Source organism: Anarrhichthys ocellatus, unplaced genomic scaffold, assembly GCF_004355925.1.
Source record: "Anarrhichthys ocellatus isolate YVR2014 unplaced genomic scaffold, GSC_Weel_1.0 scaffold31, whole genome shotgun sequence".
Taxonomy (NCBI): domain Eukaryota; kingdom Metazoa; phylum Chordata; class Actinopteri; order Perciformes; family Anarhichadidae; genus Anarrhichthys; species Anarrhichthys ocellatus.
The window spans coordinates 370312-386734 of NW_022280061.1; the positions used below are offsets into that span (position 1 = coordinate 370312).

At 40.0% G+C, this 16423-nt stretch overlaps 2 protein-coding genes across 3 annotated transcripts in view; one reads left to right on the plus strand and one right to left on the minus strand.

Annotated features, from left to right (window-relative positions):
* The first annotated feature begins 923 nt into the window (after window positions 1-923).
* LOC116392749 (voltage-dependent calcium channel gamma-1 subunit) lies at window positions 924-11331 on the plus strand. Its single transcript, XM_031864466.1, has 4 exons — window positions 924-1405; window positions 6705-6779; window positions 9128-9274; window positions 9432-11331. Exons 1-4 carry the CDS (start codon window positions 1168-1170, stop codon window positions 9662-9664), a joined length of 693 nt encoding a protein of 230 aa, XP_031720326.1. The 5' UTR covers window positions 924-1167; the 3' UTR covers window positions 9665-11331.
* A 448-nt stretch (window positions 11332-11779) lies between these two features.
* helz (helicase with zinc finger) overlaps window positions 11780-16423 on the minus strand; it is a 44687-nt gene continuing 40043 nt past the window's right edge. For both annotated transcript variants that reach the window (XM_031864465.1, XM_031864464.1), the window contains one exon: window positions 11780-16070. In XM_031864465.1, coding sequence (XP_031720325.1) covers window positions 15652-16070 — 419 coding nt within the window. In that variant the 3' untranslated portion in view covers window positions 11780-15651. The remainder of the gene's footprint in view (window positions 16071-16423) is intronic.

Consider the following 16423-nt stretch of genomic DNA (forward strand, 5'->3'; position numbering starts at 1 on the left):
GTCTGGAAGGTGTAGTTCACGTGGGGGGATGGGTACATAAGAGCGGTATAGAGATGGGTTCCCATAAGAAACACCTGATTTTTTGTTTGAAGTTTGAAATATGTATGGGGGGTGGTTGTGGGTGTGTATGGGGCTGTTTTCCATCTGATGAATGGACATAATCTAGTGTTTCCCATTAATTTCTTATGGTGGTCAATTTTGACCGGAAACACCATGGGTGTTACAAAGTTGACTAAACCACTAAAAATTCAATGAAAGTGGTGATCAGCAATTTTATATGTTCAAATGCCTAGTGTGGAGGATATCATGAGGCCTTGATGCAATCAGATGTAAAACACAATATTTATGATTGATTAAAGTTGTAAATCGTTCAGATTTGACCCGAACACGACAGGAGGGTTTTAAAGCAGTATTGTTCCAGCAGGTGAAACTGTGTTTGACAGCCTTGCTGCTGCTCTTTATAATCAGTAAACAGTAGCATCCTCTTTCTCCTTATACAGTAAATAGTTTACAGAGACAAATCCACACCAAGGCTGTGTCGTAGTGAGGCAGAGAGTGAAAACACAGCCACTATAGATGGATGGAAACCAGGGGAAACTATTCTCACAATGCTGAAACGTCCATGTTGAAAGTTGCGTGTATAACTGTTTATGTGAGTCCACTTATTATGGCACGTTACACATCTCCACTCACGGGCACTGCAACCGGATACGCAGACAGCCTGACAACTTGACTCACCAGTCACATTTATAGCCCCCACCCCCACCTACCAAACACATGCAGCATCCTCTACGCCCATTGCCCACGATGACAGACAGTTGGTTTGGTCATCAACTTTCTAGATCTTCCTCAACAGCTGTACATCTAAACTTGCAGCCCCACAGTTGTACAGCAACTCATAGTGAGAAGGGAAAAGGGGACTTCTAACTAGGACAGAGCAGTCTGGCCCCTTTCCTTTCGAACCAGAAGCACAGATCTGCGACAGGGGGAGAGAAGACACTGGTCTTAGGCGGAGAGAGAAACGGAGAAGAGAGTTTGTTGGAAGCTTGCTGCAGTCACTGAGGAAAGAAGCCCCAGGGACACAGACCAGTGTGTTCACATTACAATTTTTTTTTTCATATCAGGGATAGAAGATTCACTGAACAGAAATCTCAGCCACCTGGAAACATGCACAAGCGCACAAAGATAAAGATTGCAATCTTCGTGCTACTAGTGGGTATGGCATGCATGTTCACTGCAGTGGTAACGGACCACTGGGCCGTGCTCAGCCCGAAGGTGGATAAAGCCAATACGACCTGCGAGGCGGCCCACTTCGGCCTGTGGAGGCTGTGCAAGAAGTACATCTACATCAGCTCGGAGAACTTCATGCAGGGACATGGCTGCGGACCCATCAGCCTGCCTGGAGGTAAGAGAACATTGGAGTGAAAACTCTCATGCGTCTGACAGATAAAATGACAATACCATATTAATAATGTTTGTCTGTAACTGTGAGGTGCCTCCATGCAATCCAGCCCACAGCTCTGAGGTGGGGAGATTCTAAGAATAGAGGTTCCAATGCAGGATCACTTGATATGGCACATGACATTTTAAACTTCCATAAACCTGCTTGTGAAATGGAAGAAAGATCCTAATCTTAGTGAGATGCATGCATCCTTCCATAATGTATACATTTTTGGAGGGAAATAATTAGATGTTTTCCATTGTCATTCATCAGTGGTGTTGAAATGCAGCCCATCAGTAAGCTGACTCAAAGACTGGACCTGACCACAGTAAATATTTATCTTTATATAGGCATGGAGTGCCAAGGGGCTGCAAACACCACTTTAGCTGATTTGACTGATTGTTGTCTCCTCTCTGTTTAAAGAGGCATTTATTATTTAAAACCAGTTTGCCAGTTCTCCATACAACATGGGAGCCAGTACCTGACATATACAGACACTCTATAGCTCAAACACACTGTGTTTAAACACACTTTGGAGGTACTTTAATTCAGTATTCCCATTGGTAACACTTTATCTTGCAGGTCCCACTCCTCATAAAACTCTAAATAATAAATGGGTTCTGTGTCAGAATACTGTCTGTATTTCCTATTTATAGTCTCAAATTACATAGATCTTTAAATTTTATATTACTGTATAACTCTGCTCCACGACACTTCAGGGGGAAGTCTTGTGGATTCTTCTACTCGCTCCACTATACATTTAAAGTATGAAATAATGAAAACACATTCAGTACTGATTTCATAGTACAACAATGTGAAAGGGGCGAGCAGACAATAGTACTTTAGCATACAATCATTGCATGGAGTAGGTTGTGGTGTTACTTAAACTCAAGTAAAGGACCTAAATAGGTGTTCACCACAGCCCTTCGTGACTGTAATGAAATCAAATTGATGTCAACAGTGTCGAGCAGTTGCTGACTTGCAGTGACTCTTGTCTCAATGAGTTGCTGTGGGATTCACTCATCTGCTGAACCGCGCTGGCAAATTTACTGTTATCTGAGAAACCATTATCTGACTGTTGCTCGTTATCTCCCCCTGAAACCCCCCCCCCCCCCAAATTTGTCCAACTCACAAGGCTGAGAGCAACTCCCCCAAATATGTCCATTCCCTGATGGCAGCTGTTAGACTTTTGGGAATCCCAGACACTCTCTGCACTGCAGGGCCATTCCAGAAGCAGATGAAATGTCTGAGGGTGGTTCTTTGGTGCAGACATGTCAAGCATGTGCTGAATATACTAAATCAGCTCAGCCCACCAAGGTGTGGGGTATTTATCAGATCGTAAACGCAAGTGGCAAATGCTTCAAGAGCCTTTTTCTGCACATGCATACATTCTGTACATACATCCTGACAGTGGTCATCTTTAAATATTTGGAAAGTGAGTTTATAATATCATGTGCATTGTAGAGAGTCAGCCACCTGTTCCTAACAAATGGCTTTCATTTCTTCAATAACACCTGTGATTTGTGATGGCCACCTTGGCAGCCTTTATTTGAGAAGTGAGTAAATCCATCAGTCTCCCGGGGGGTTTCTCCCAACCCAGTAGCTGTATTAGGACAGGAACATTATTGTTTATCATAGCCACATGGCTTCAGAGAGGCGTCAACCCTCTGATTCAAAGCAGGACTTAAACAGTATGTGAGGAGGTTCCCACTACGAGACACTTATCTGGAAAATATGGGCTGAGCTGTTGTGCAGGTCTACTGCTGACAAAGCGCAGATGGTGAGATGATCTCAGGAACAACTTTAATGCATACAATGCAGACTTGCATCCCACTCTATGTTGTTTCATCCGAGCCAAAATTTTCCCGAAGGCTATTTTAGTTTTAGATGACTGTCGTCCGAGTTCTCCTTTTGATTTATACTTTTCTTTTCATCCTGGTTTTCTGAGCTGCTGTGAGTTGTATAAGAAACATCAGATATGTTACAATGCTCCTCCTTGCCACAGCATACAGAGGCAATTATTGTAATGTTTTTAACCATGATTCCAGGAAGAGAAAGGGTGTGGTTTTTTAAACTGCTCAGCAAGCATCCGTGGTTATAAATATAGGCCACGTAAATACTCAGCTGTCTTGGGTGGAGGCTACGAGGGTAAAGTGTTCACGCCGAGTTCAGCGGCCTTCTGAGTGACAGGGCCTCATGGATAGGTCCGGCATAGCTTTAAGGCCTGCTGTCCCACCAACCTGTTCCCACGAGACCCTCTTGCAGCTTCACATCTCTGTGCAGTCGCAGTCACTCAAATTACTTAACACTCCCCGGCATGGGATGCATAGTTATAAAAGAAGGTGGTACCACTGGTATTTTGCCTTTATAGGCACTCAAATGACCTAACAACCAAGGGATAGGCTTCTTATATGGAGATGGGGAACCGCCAGTGAAGTCTTAAACACTTAGTTAGACAGGTGGCCTATGCCTCTTTGGGTTTAAAGCTGAATCAAAGCTGTAGTTTGTTGGAGTGTGCTCAGATTAACAGAGCACGACAGGTATCGGAAGTAAAATGTGGTCAAATTGTAATTTTGTTTAATTGATACATTTTGCGCATGATTTCTAAAACGAGTTCAGTAGTTGCCAGGCTCCATAGAAAAATACACACATTTTCTATGGCATATACACATATGGCATAACTGAAGTTGTCCTAAGAATGTGGAAGGTAACGATACCCAAATACAGCAGACAAAACAAACACCATGGCTCAGAGGTCTGGGCCAATCATAGCTTCCGCCGCTGACAAAATTAATAGACAGTGCATGCGAAAGCTATATAAAGTGTGATCTGTGTTGTGCAGAAATGCTGCTAATCCGATGTCCTCAACTGATCTTCGGAAAGATGACGGATTTACCCTGTTAGGAATAAGAGGGGCTTTACAGCACTCGTCACCACGGCCTAGCAGTAAAAAGGACCAGCCACAAGTGGTGCAGCAGTGCGCGTCAGTGTGTGTACGCCATTTGCGGCAAGCAGATATATTTCTCACCTCCAGCTCCTCATATCTTTATTGAAGCTTTGCGCTGTAAAGATGGTACAAAAAGGTGTAAATAGGCAACACACATTCAGTCACATGTGGGAATAAAGCTGCTTGATACAGATAATGAGCTCAAAGCATCCACTCCAAGGCTGAGTGGCTCCACTTCAACATAAATAACAAACCAGATATGCATTTAGTGAATGAAGAGACACTTGGCCTGCTGGCAGTTCTTCCATCTTTCCACCCTGGACCTAAAAAGACATCTTATCTCACATACAGATGAGACCATGTTTCCTGCCTTTGGAGGAGTTGTCTGGTGGTAAAGTATAGAGCGTAGTGGATTTGCATTCATTTAAAAACATGAATATTTTTGGGAAGTTAGTGGAGTTCAAAGATATTTTTCAGCCTCTCTTTTCAATACAAGGTCTGGCTAAGAAGTGCTAATAGTTGACAAGCCTCTATCACATCAACCTCTCTTTAATACGTGCCTTCTACAGTGAAAACGGTGGAGCTCGTTGCTTAGTAACAACCTCTGTTTTTAATGGCCAGTCCCCGTACTCATTCATGAAAACATTTTTTTTGTATGTGTGTGCTGGATCGTGTTGGCCTGCAGCACTAAAAGCTTGTAATTTCAAAGGAGGTTTTTGTAAACATTGCAATGTTGCCTTGGCTTTGAAAAATATGACTCAGAGTTATTGTTTTTTGCCTATTATATCAGATTACTCTGCTATTTCCTGGTAGAGCCATCTGACATCCCATTTAGCTTATTTCCATGGTTTACAGGGTACACAGGAAAATGATCTACCATCCCAGCACGGGTCGTCAAGCTTTAATCACTATGCGATACCTCGCAGTACTACACAATTTCGCATGAAAGCATTTCAAACATGTCCTGAAGCTGTCTGTAAAAAAGGGATTAGAAACAATCGTGTGAGTGGAGACCTCATAGCATAATCATCATTGATGTGCACTTGACTTTGCATGAGAGTAGATGTGACAGAGTGATCTGGTGTTACATGCTGCACATAACCGTCCTCACTCCTTCTGCACATACGATCATCCGAAACCACAAGTTATTTCTTTTTAATGCCAAGACATTCTTCTCCTTTCAGAAACACGCATTACATGAAGCGAAGCCTCAGATGTTACCACCCTGTGTGCACTTTATGAACTACTTTTAACCACGCCCCTACAGGAAGTATGTGGTATGAGATAAGTCAATGACTTGACTTGGAAGCTAAACCTTTTTTTAACACTTGGCAAAACATCTAAAAATGTGTAAAAAAGCGGCCTGGCTTTATTTGTGCAAATCCCCAAGGTTTCACACCTTGTCTGCTCAACAGGAGAGAAGATTGTGATGTCTGTTGTGGCTATTTTTTGATCCACACAAAGCAGACATGGGTCTGCACGCCATCTCATAACCATTTTAGTGGTAATATTATCCTGGTAGTGTCAATCTGTGAGATGCTTTTGTAAAAACAATGTGGGATGGATCTGAGACGGTGTAAGGTGTTCAAAGTATCATCTTCATGTGATACATGATGGTGTAAAAAGCTCTATAAATATGATTTTTATAGCCATCCATCATTTATTCATGATCGAATAGAAGTGTGAAAAAGTTCAGTGGTTCAGCAAAGAAAGAAGACGTGGCCCTAAACACAACAAAAAGATGTTCAGAACATGACAATTTTGATAAAGATTTGGTTTATCTTCCAGCAGCTGCAATTTGGTTGAATTTAAGCAGCTTGGTTTAGATTGAAAAAAGATTTTGGTCAACAAAGTGAGATAATGAGAGAATGGGCACACTGGTCTTCAGAGTTGAAAGCAGTTCAAGGCATCCATCACGGTGACATTTTAATTAACTAATGAACTATTACATCTCGGCTACATAACCTTTCTTGATGATTCCCTCGTTTTTTTACACATTAAGCATGTGTTTGCATATTAAGACATTTAATTAATGTCATGAAATTTCAATTTGGTGATGAAGCCACAGAGGATTATATATATATATATATATATATATGCATACAGACACACAATTGTGACTCCAAATAAATACAAATGTCTGCTTTGTAAATGGGCAGCTGACAACACGTCAGCCATAACGATTCCATGTGGTGATGATATATATATGATGTATATACTATTGTTGTGTTTACACCTTGTTGTGCTGCCTCAAAGGGCCCACAAATCATTTGATGTGTAAATTTGAACTAAATCCTATTTTCTTTCTTTTCACAGAGGAAAACTGCACTTACTTCAGACACTTCACTCCAGGGCTGGATGCCGAGATATTTGAATATAAAACACAAAAAGGTAGGTTTCTGTCATTGTTCCCCTATCGTCGTGACTTTCATGCTATCTTGTCTAAACATGAAAGGGGAGAGATTCATCTGTGAATTCATTCTGAAATATATTCCTTGGAACATTAGGACTTCCCAGTCTGTGTGAAGTAAAACATCAAACTGGCTTCATCACGTATTCCCAACTGACCTCACCTGCTGCTGCGGCTCTGCTCTGATCTACGATTCAGATTTCCACTCATGTTTTACTACTGACCTCAGAACAGTTATTGGTGTCACAGCAGGTGTATTGGACCAGCTGTCAATGATAAAACTCAACATTGGATATGTAGAAGTTCTGGGTGAAAGGCAATTGGATTTTCTTTTATTGTTTCCCAACCCTTTGTCCAACAGGCTAAAAGTCAACATGCTCACGCAGGTAATAACTGGAAAAACTTCTATTTCTTTATATACTGATACTGTATAGATTCTGTTTAGCTAATAGTTTACATGCAAAGATTTGTGACAGAAGGTGGCTCAGACTGCACAAAAAGTAGTGCTATGATGTTGCAATAAATGCAAATGCAGATCCTACTGTTCTGATTGCATAAAACAAATAAAATGTGTTTTTTACTCAGATTGTATGTATATGACGGTGTGCTCTTTACACTGTGACAGTTGTTCTAAAATTTGATTTTTTTTTTAAATCGCAATATATTGCAAATACATATCATATCGCCAGATTATTTTCAAGACACAGCCGTTGTCTACTGACACATGGCTCCTCAGGAACAGTGCAAGCGAATACGGTCTGTACATACGGTACAGTCAACGTTTTAGAGCTGTGTGTGTTTGTTCCATCCCCCATTCTCTCCATGTTTCTCTCTCCAGTTACAGCTGTGACCGTACAGCCAGCGCATGTTGTATCACAGCCATACAGTACAGACTCTTCACAATAGTGAGTTCGCCAGGGGAAAATAAATTGACTGTTATGGAATTCTTACAAGTTGAGAATAGTCATGGATGCTGTAAGAATAGATCTTAACATTTGGAGGTTGTTCGTATATCTTTTCCAAACATAACTAAACTGAGCAAAATGTCTACATAACCTTTATTGTGCCATCTTATTTTGGAGAACTGTCTTTCTCACCAGTGCACACAAAACACATGTCTCCCTTGCTCTGGCTTTTGAGAAACTTTGGTGTTGAGCCGGCCAATGAGCTCCACAGACGTGCAGTATCTCAGAGAGCACAACGTGTTCAGGGTGCGGCTCATCCTCACCTGCCAGTAGAAGATGAAGGCTCTCTCCCCCAAAGGAGTGCCTCTCCCCTGGGCATGGTTCACAGGCAAACAGGCGGCAGATCAAAGGCCTCCCATCACATCCACCTCTCTGATCGGAAAAAAACAAGCCAGCTGCTGTCCCTGTACTGAGACACCCGTTATCTGTAAACAAATTACAATCATATAGCATATTTGTATGTTGAATGAAAGGTTATTGCCTTAATAGCGAGTCTTTTTCTTACAGTCAACGAATTCCATGAAAAGACCAAAACCAACAAAAAGTGTAGTTATTACCTGCGTAGCTGAAGCCTCCTCTGTGCCATAGAGCTCCATCGTTGTCCAAACACTATTAACAGCACATCAATGAGACACACTGTTGCACTGGGTGGCATGTTCCATCATTACCACGAATGTGGCCACTGTAGTTTACTTTGAGTCGATCCCACAGAGTCTGTGCCCCAAACAAATGCACAGTTTATTCAGTTTGAACGATATTTTCTACAAACTACAGTGCTCAACTGTTTTAGGAAACAACATTTAAAAAAAAAGAAGAAACTATACATCTGTGATTTTTGTATGTCTTCAGCATGAACTTGACAGCTTGGGTGTAACAGACAAAAAATAAAAGTCTCAGGAGATGAACTGAAGCGTTCTTGTCTGTTATTTTTAATGGGATTTGTTAACAATAAGAACAATGTAGAACTAGAAGGGGGCTCGAAGAGAGCCCACCTCTGCCAAGGCTGTGCCCTGCTAAAACCAGCTAATTTCTAAAGGATCCAAACATACTGGCTCAAAATGTAAAATAGGGTGTTTCAAAATAATGTCAAACGGGTTATAAAAAGATGTGTGGTGATTTTGTGTTGAAGTAACTAAACAGCGAATTACACAAGAGTAGCGATGTGACTTTTGAATAAGTTTCTTACATTTGATTGTAGAAAATATGTCTCTAACACACATTACAATAAATGCATTTCACTCCATGTGAACAATGTGACATTACATATTATGATGACAATGATCTTAACATATTTGATGTCATTGGATTGTAAAGGTAATTCATGAACTACCTCATGTCAACACTCTTGGTCTCTTTCTCTCCAGAGTACAACATCTCGGCCGCAGCCATCTCCATCTTCAGTCTAGCCTTCATGATCCTGGGCTCTCTGTGCTTGGTCGGATCCTGTACCGGTAAAGGCAAAGGAAGAGACTACCTCCTCAAACCTGCTGGCATGTTTTTTGCATTTGCAGGTGAGTCCAGTTTACCAACCAAATTTCAATTTCCCCGCAGCATTTACATTTTGGAATGCAAAAAAAACCTCTCACGTTGCCTTTGTGGTCACATGATTTGTCATGTGACGAGAGCTGCACTACCCAACTCATGCTCACACATCCCTGTCCATCCCAGGTCTCTGCGCCTTCGTCTCACTGGAAGTGATGCGCCAGTCGATCAAACGCATGATCGAGAGCGAGGACACAATCTGGATCGAGTACTACTACGCCTGGTCCTTCGCTTGTGCCTGCACCGGCTTCGTTCTCCTCTTTCTCACTGGCATCGCCCTCCTGCTCCTCTCCATGCCCCAGATGCCCAGGAATCCGTGGGAGACTTGCATGGATGCCGAGCCGGATCAAGTCGAGTGATAGCTAGACAGACAGAGATCAATGCAGGATGAGAGTGACTGTGTCTTTTGTTTTGAGAACAGATTTGAGTAAAAATTAATTTCAAGAACAGGAGCTGGAAATAAAAGAGTAACGGCATGATGACAGAAACTGGTTTGGTTGTGGATGGACCATAGCCAAGATGGGAAAATTACCTTCCTGCAATTATACATTTTGAATGTTTGCCTTTTCCTGTATGCTCAACCCAGAGTGAAAAATAAGGCAGTCCTCAGCAGCACCTGCTTTGCTATGGTTCATGTTGGAGATCAGAGCTCAAATCTGACCTGAGGCCTAGAAACAACCATACGTCTCAGTGAGAGCCAACAGCTCTTCTACTTCTGTTTCTTCTTTTTTTGGCTGAAACTTTCACTGCCAGCACATTAAAAAGAAATGTTAAACATCTTTTAATAAACGTCACTGTTATGTGACATGGTCTGGTTTGGTCTCCCAAATATGTTATAGGGTTAAGGTTAAGTTAGTTTCATTCACATTCTGAGAATATAGTTCAAACAGTTACGGCCTGTCATGTGAAGCAGTGACTTTTCTTTGATTTCATGTTTGATATCTTGTATATATCGGTCTGGTCATCTGTGGATTTTTGTGTGGGATCGCTCAAGGAATCATTTACTTACAAGAAATATCGATTAAGTAAGATAAGTTTCGACATATGTATTTCAAATGTGCATTTTATATTTCTAAGATTTACGAAAGAACCTTTAAAGATGACTGATTTCAGGCAAAGCCGCAGCACAGAGCAGGTTTGTTCGTGTGGCCGGCTGAATGCTAAACACCCACACGGTCTGCATGTTGGAAAAGGTTCAGCTCTAGCAGGTGCACATTCAAGGCCTTCTACTTGTTGTTGACAGCTTCCAAACCAAACTGATACAAATAATTCTCTGTTCGTTTTCATGAGTCATCATGACCCATTAGAAACACGTGGCAAAATGGTTTTGCTTACCGGGTCTTCACACCACATACAATATCAATATATTGTGTATTGTATACAAAACCATATACAATACTATACACCTTTTCCGAGGCGGAGTGCAACATCGACTGTGCAACATCACAACAGAGAAAGTATGATTAACACCACCACAGGAGTAAAGTTATTCAGGTTTAGCACAAATTTCATGCTAAATGTGATTTTTCTTGACAGCACCCTGTACGGTCTTGTGTTGTACTGTAGCTGTGGGTATTCTGAGACATTTGTTTTACTTTGCTCAGCATCGCCTTCTGTATGAAACAGCTGCTGTCCCGTGTATATTGACACAGTTAAGCAACTTTTTGTGCAAAACATGCAGCGGTTTGTGAGAGCAACCGTCCATGTCATGAGGTTGTTTAGGGCTGAAGTCCATTTGTTTTATTTCTAATTATATATTCTTTCGACTTTTCTGATAAGTTTTAACAAAAAACAAGTGAAACAAAAAGAAAAAGTGTATGTAAAAGTAGTGCATTTCTTTATTCTCCTTATGTTTGAGTCCATTTCGTTAATCAAATCAAACACATTTCTGAATGCAGTGTATTCTGTGTAGGTGTGTTTGAAATGTGCTGTATCTTTGTAACCAAAAAATTAAATCTTAATAAGCTTTGGAAAACTTTTGTATGAGACTGCTTTGTGTCTTGTTTGTTTCCTTTGCTTCCATGTATCAAAGACAAAAGGAGTGCGGATTAGTGAGTGTTGTGTGTCCCTTCATGTCCTGGTAGGCGGACAATAAATTAGTCCAACTGGATGCAGCTGGTCACTCCATCACCAGCTCTCCTTGCATATTTTCTGTTGGCTACGCCCTTTCATACATTCACTAACTGACCTACTGACCGAGTATTTCATACATGTAGTTAGCAAATTCTGCACATAAATATAATCTTCCAAGTACAACTGTGTGCATTTCCCTTCTTTTGTCACCACCTACGAGCCAGGTCACGACAAAGGAGAAGCTGCTGCCGACACTGTGACCATTTTCTAGGAAGATAGTGGAAACCTTTGACGTTTAATTAATTAACTTCAAACCCCTAATAATTCCTGTGCACATCGGCTGGTATTGAATATCGGCACACAAGCAGAGGATGAAGAAAAAAGAGAAAGAACTCGAGCAGTTTCAATAAAAACACTTTAATAGAGAAACAAATAAAGAAAATAAACTTTTGAAACACAGTCTAAATCCTTTATTATAACCACCACCAATTGAAATGAAGAAGAGTAAAACAGATCTATTCATTATTTTGTACCCACGAGGGAGGAACCAATGGGAATGGGAGGCTGGGGGAACAGGTGTGCCATTGATTCACTGCAGCGAGGGAAGAACAGAGGAGAGCAAACAGATAACAGGAAGAGATGTGGCGTTTATAGAAGGCTGAACATAGTGCTCTCTACTGGCTGGGCAAAAGGTTGCTCCCTTTCCATGCGCCTGCCAGACACACACACACACACACGTTGGTTTCGCTTTGTTTTCTTTAAAGAAAGTAATTCATATGATGATATATGGTGCGATATTAAGAGGTGGAACTTCATTACAAGAGTAAAAACCCTTTGTTTCAAAGCAAAGATCCTATCAACTAATTTTGGAAACAAAAGGACTAAAAGGAAGCCATAAAAACAAATCAGCAATGACACAGATTTGTAAATAAAATCCCTTTAAAATGTCTTTGGCTCAATCTCTTCTGTGTAAAAAATAAATAAAAGTGAAGAAGCGGTGAAATATTAGTATTGCACAACTTCAGAGATTAGCCAACGACTGCTTTGGAGAGAGATGATTCCCCCAAACACACGTGTCCAAAGCTTCGGAAATACAACACACACCAGGGAGCAACCTCCGCTTTAGCGCTGCTAAGAAACCGCAGAAAAGAAGAACTTACATAACCATTACATACTCGATTGACATGTTAGTAAAATATTATAATAGTTTTGTTGATATTGTCACAAGTTATTGTACACATCAAATAATATACCAAAATTTGATTCTGTAGGTTGAACAAAAGTTTTTTGTTTTTTTTTCTTCTTTTTTTCATCCACAAATCAATACAAACTAATAAAAACAGGGATACAAACCAGCCAGGTCATCTCAACATGCATGAAAAGAAAAAACTTCACATTACAAAAACCAAACCATGTTGATTGTTGTACAGCGGTGAGATAACAGAACAGGACAAATTCAGCAACATATACTTAAAAATATGTATTGTACAGTGAAATAAGTCATCTTATAACAGCTGCAACAGAAGTTCTCCTCTTTGTCAAATCAGCCAGACACCATCTTATGTAAAAGAAACAAAAAAAAAAAATCTAAAAAGTTGTCAACAAGATGTCGCAACTAGGTTGTTGTCCATTTTTAGAATTATTATTTTTTTGTGAATTTGCATAATTAAAAAGGGCATACCTCTTCTTTGAACAGCTTCTACAAAATTGAGGCGATCCCAAAGTTCTTGTTTGTAAATACCTAGAAAATGCATATTTACAAGTATGTGTTGTTCTCCACCAAGTCAGAAAATCTGGACCTTTGAATTACAATGTCAAAACTTAAAAACGCACAAAAAATAAAAAGAAGAAAACAACTAAGCTCTCCGCTGACTGTTAAAAACACATCTAAGTTATTTGCTGTGGGGCACTAGCTTTCTGGGGGAGGTGACGTTTTAAGAGATTTAACTGTAAATGATGTATGAAAGCCATGAAACAGCAGGATGTTGGAATTTGCAAATGGGGCAGTGGTGTTCTAACAATTAAAATGAATTACATAGAACAGGACCGAGCACTGGACGACTGTTTCCAGTATTGCTTTCATCAAAAAGGAAAAAGCCCTGGCAGATATAGTATCGGCATCTTTTTATATTTCTCTTGCAAGGTACTTCAGATCACAGAGGCTTCACTATGTTCGCAGTGAAATTCATGTGCATGAAAGCTGTGTGGCTTCCGTGTGCGTTTGTATGTCGACTAAAGAGCAACCAACTCACTGACCGGACCTCAAACGTGAACGTTCAATGTGTTGTGTTCATCACGTCGTCGTGTCTGACGAAAGTAGTGTTGACGCCGCTAATGTGAAGCACAGTCTGAGCTTTTTTCCAATTCAATTAAAAAGGGAAGATTAATCTACCGCTTTAACATCAACTTATTAATCAGATCAGACTGAAAAAAAGGTGAATAAAGCAATTGAATGACCAGTAACAACGTGCAAACGTCATTAACGATTTGTTCTTATTTAGCTCAGTCGAAAAAACACACTACCAGTCATACGTCTTTGAACACCGTACTGTATACTTTCACTGTGTAGGATTTTTTTTGGGGTTAAATCTCAAGCAGTGTTGAAAGGCATGAGCAATCCATTTGCTTTAATTTCCATGAAGTCAGAAAGAAAAGGAGGGATCCGGGAAATGCTTTTGACTTATACTTCTATAATCAATGATCAACGCTTTTGTTGGAACTGGGAGCAAATACCACCTTTTGTGTGAGATTTTGGATTATTGTCTGTTATACGGTTCATATTATTCAGAGATTAGAAGATGGCAAAATGGTCTTTGGGCAATCTGGCTTACACTACGAAAAGGCATCTAGAAACTGGGAAAGTATACGACCAACAGTATGTTAAGAGCATAGACGGCACCAATGATCCAAATACAGTATGCTGCTTGCTGTTGTGACCAAGATCAAGGTGGTTTCTAATCAAATAAAAAGCCACAAACACTAGTGTATTATTAAAGGGTATTTACTATGAATCTACAGTTTCAATATACTTCAGATTTAACCAGAAAAAGCTTGCATTTAGCGTGTTCAAAAACATCTGACAGACAGTGTTGATCACACCCTCCGTTTCAACTTACCTATCATGACATCACTCTGACCTCACCTCTTTGCCTTCACTTTCACAAACCTTCAGAGTACTGCAACCTTTTTTAAAAATAAAAAAAAAGCTCAATATCAATTAGTGACAAAAAAAAAAATATAACCCATTTCATATCCTCAACAGTTATTGAAACAACTTCTGTGTTGAAGATTTCTGTTGACACAAAGAAAAGAAATACAATAAAATAAAATGACTGAGCATCGGCCACAAGCGAAGCAGTTTGGGATAATCTGATCACAGACAGTGACGTCTGCTGCTCTCTGATCCTTAAAACAAACAAGGGAGGAATCTGCGTAAAAAATGCGCAGTCAATATTTGTATTGTTATTTTAGTAAATAAGCAGTAAATAATCACATTTTCTACTAAATCACTGAAAATAATTCCCAGCTATTCTCCCAGGATGTCTAAGAATTAAGGATCAGAAGCCAACAAACGGAAAATAATTCATAATGCAAAAGCTAGCATGATACAGGAATTTAAGGACATGTCTGTGGCATACAATTCAGTCTTTTATTTTCTTCATATTTACAGATTAGGGGAAATTTGATCTACTTCTATACACTGTTCCATGTAGTTTCTGTGTCAGTTGACCACTTAGCTTTTTGTCCATTACCACAACTACAGTAGTATGAAAAATCAAGACGTGACGTCCACTCAAAACTGAAGAATACAAAATGATAAAAACTTCAACATACTTATTTAGTAACCAACAAAACCAACTTCAATTAGGAAAAATATGCAGGTAGCTAAGTGGTCAACCAAACTCTTTTTTTTTTTTTTTTTTTTTAATTTATTTTATTTTTATAACTTTTTTTTTAGCATTACGTACATATACAAGTGTAGATAATATAAGTATATATTCATATATACATAGTGAGTATGTATATATACCAGTAATGCATTCATTATATATACTTATTTTCCTCACAGATATGTGAAACAGGAGAAAAGATGACTGTTACAAATAAAAAGTTAAAATGAAACAAAATGCAGAAAAAAACCTACTGATAGAAACAATTTATAAATGCACTATCTTTTTTTTTTGGTGTTTTTAGAAACAGTTTTACCTTTTTTTTTTTTTTTTTGTTTAGTTTTATATTTCATCACTTACTTAATATGTGGGAGGGGTGACACTCATTTAAAGTAGGAATAGTACCCATTGCTACCATTTGAACTTCCTATACTCAGCTCTTGTAAGAGGGAGAGAGGGTCGCTGTTCTTTTTGACCTGTTCAGGGCGAACAGCTCGGGGTTTGGGTGGAGCACGGAGGGCGCTGGCGTAGGACATGGTCGGTGGTTTGCTCAAATTTGGAGCCCCCTGACTGGCCTCTGTGGGAGCCTGCGGCGGGGGTGGTGGCGGCGGCGGTGGCGGTGGCTGCTGCTGCTGTTGTTGCTGTTGTTGCTGTTGCTGCTGCTGCTGCTGCTTGTTATTGGCCATGAGAGGAGGAAACTGTCCAAGATGCTGAAGGGAGTTGAGGGAGTGTGGGTGTGTCTGCTGTGCTGCTGTGACCTCAGCCTTCACCTGCTCCTCTGTCTGACGAAGGGCCTTGGAAGCTGGAACAGGATGGAACAGGATGGAACATGATAAATAGTTCTCAAAACAACGCTGTGTAAAAGATTATAATGCTTTAACCCTCTGAACCCGAAAACAGGCTGGTAGGATGGAAAAGCACGCTTTAAAACTACACAGTCATAATAGTCAGATTATCATCTTTCAAAAATCAAAATAGTTCAATGTATACATGTAGAGCCTCCATTTTTTTTTTCATTATCAAAGAAAATATACTTTTGTTTTTGTTCCCTTTTTGTAATGATTTATGGCATTGTAACTGTGTTATACTGCACAGAAGACATTGTTGAGTTCTCTCTACTTCTAGTCAAGGTTGTGCCGTTTCCATAGAGGTGCA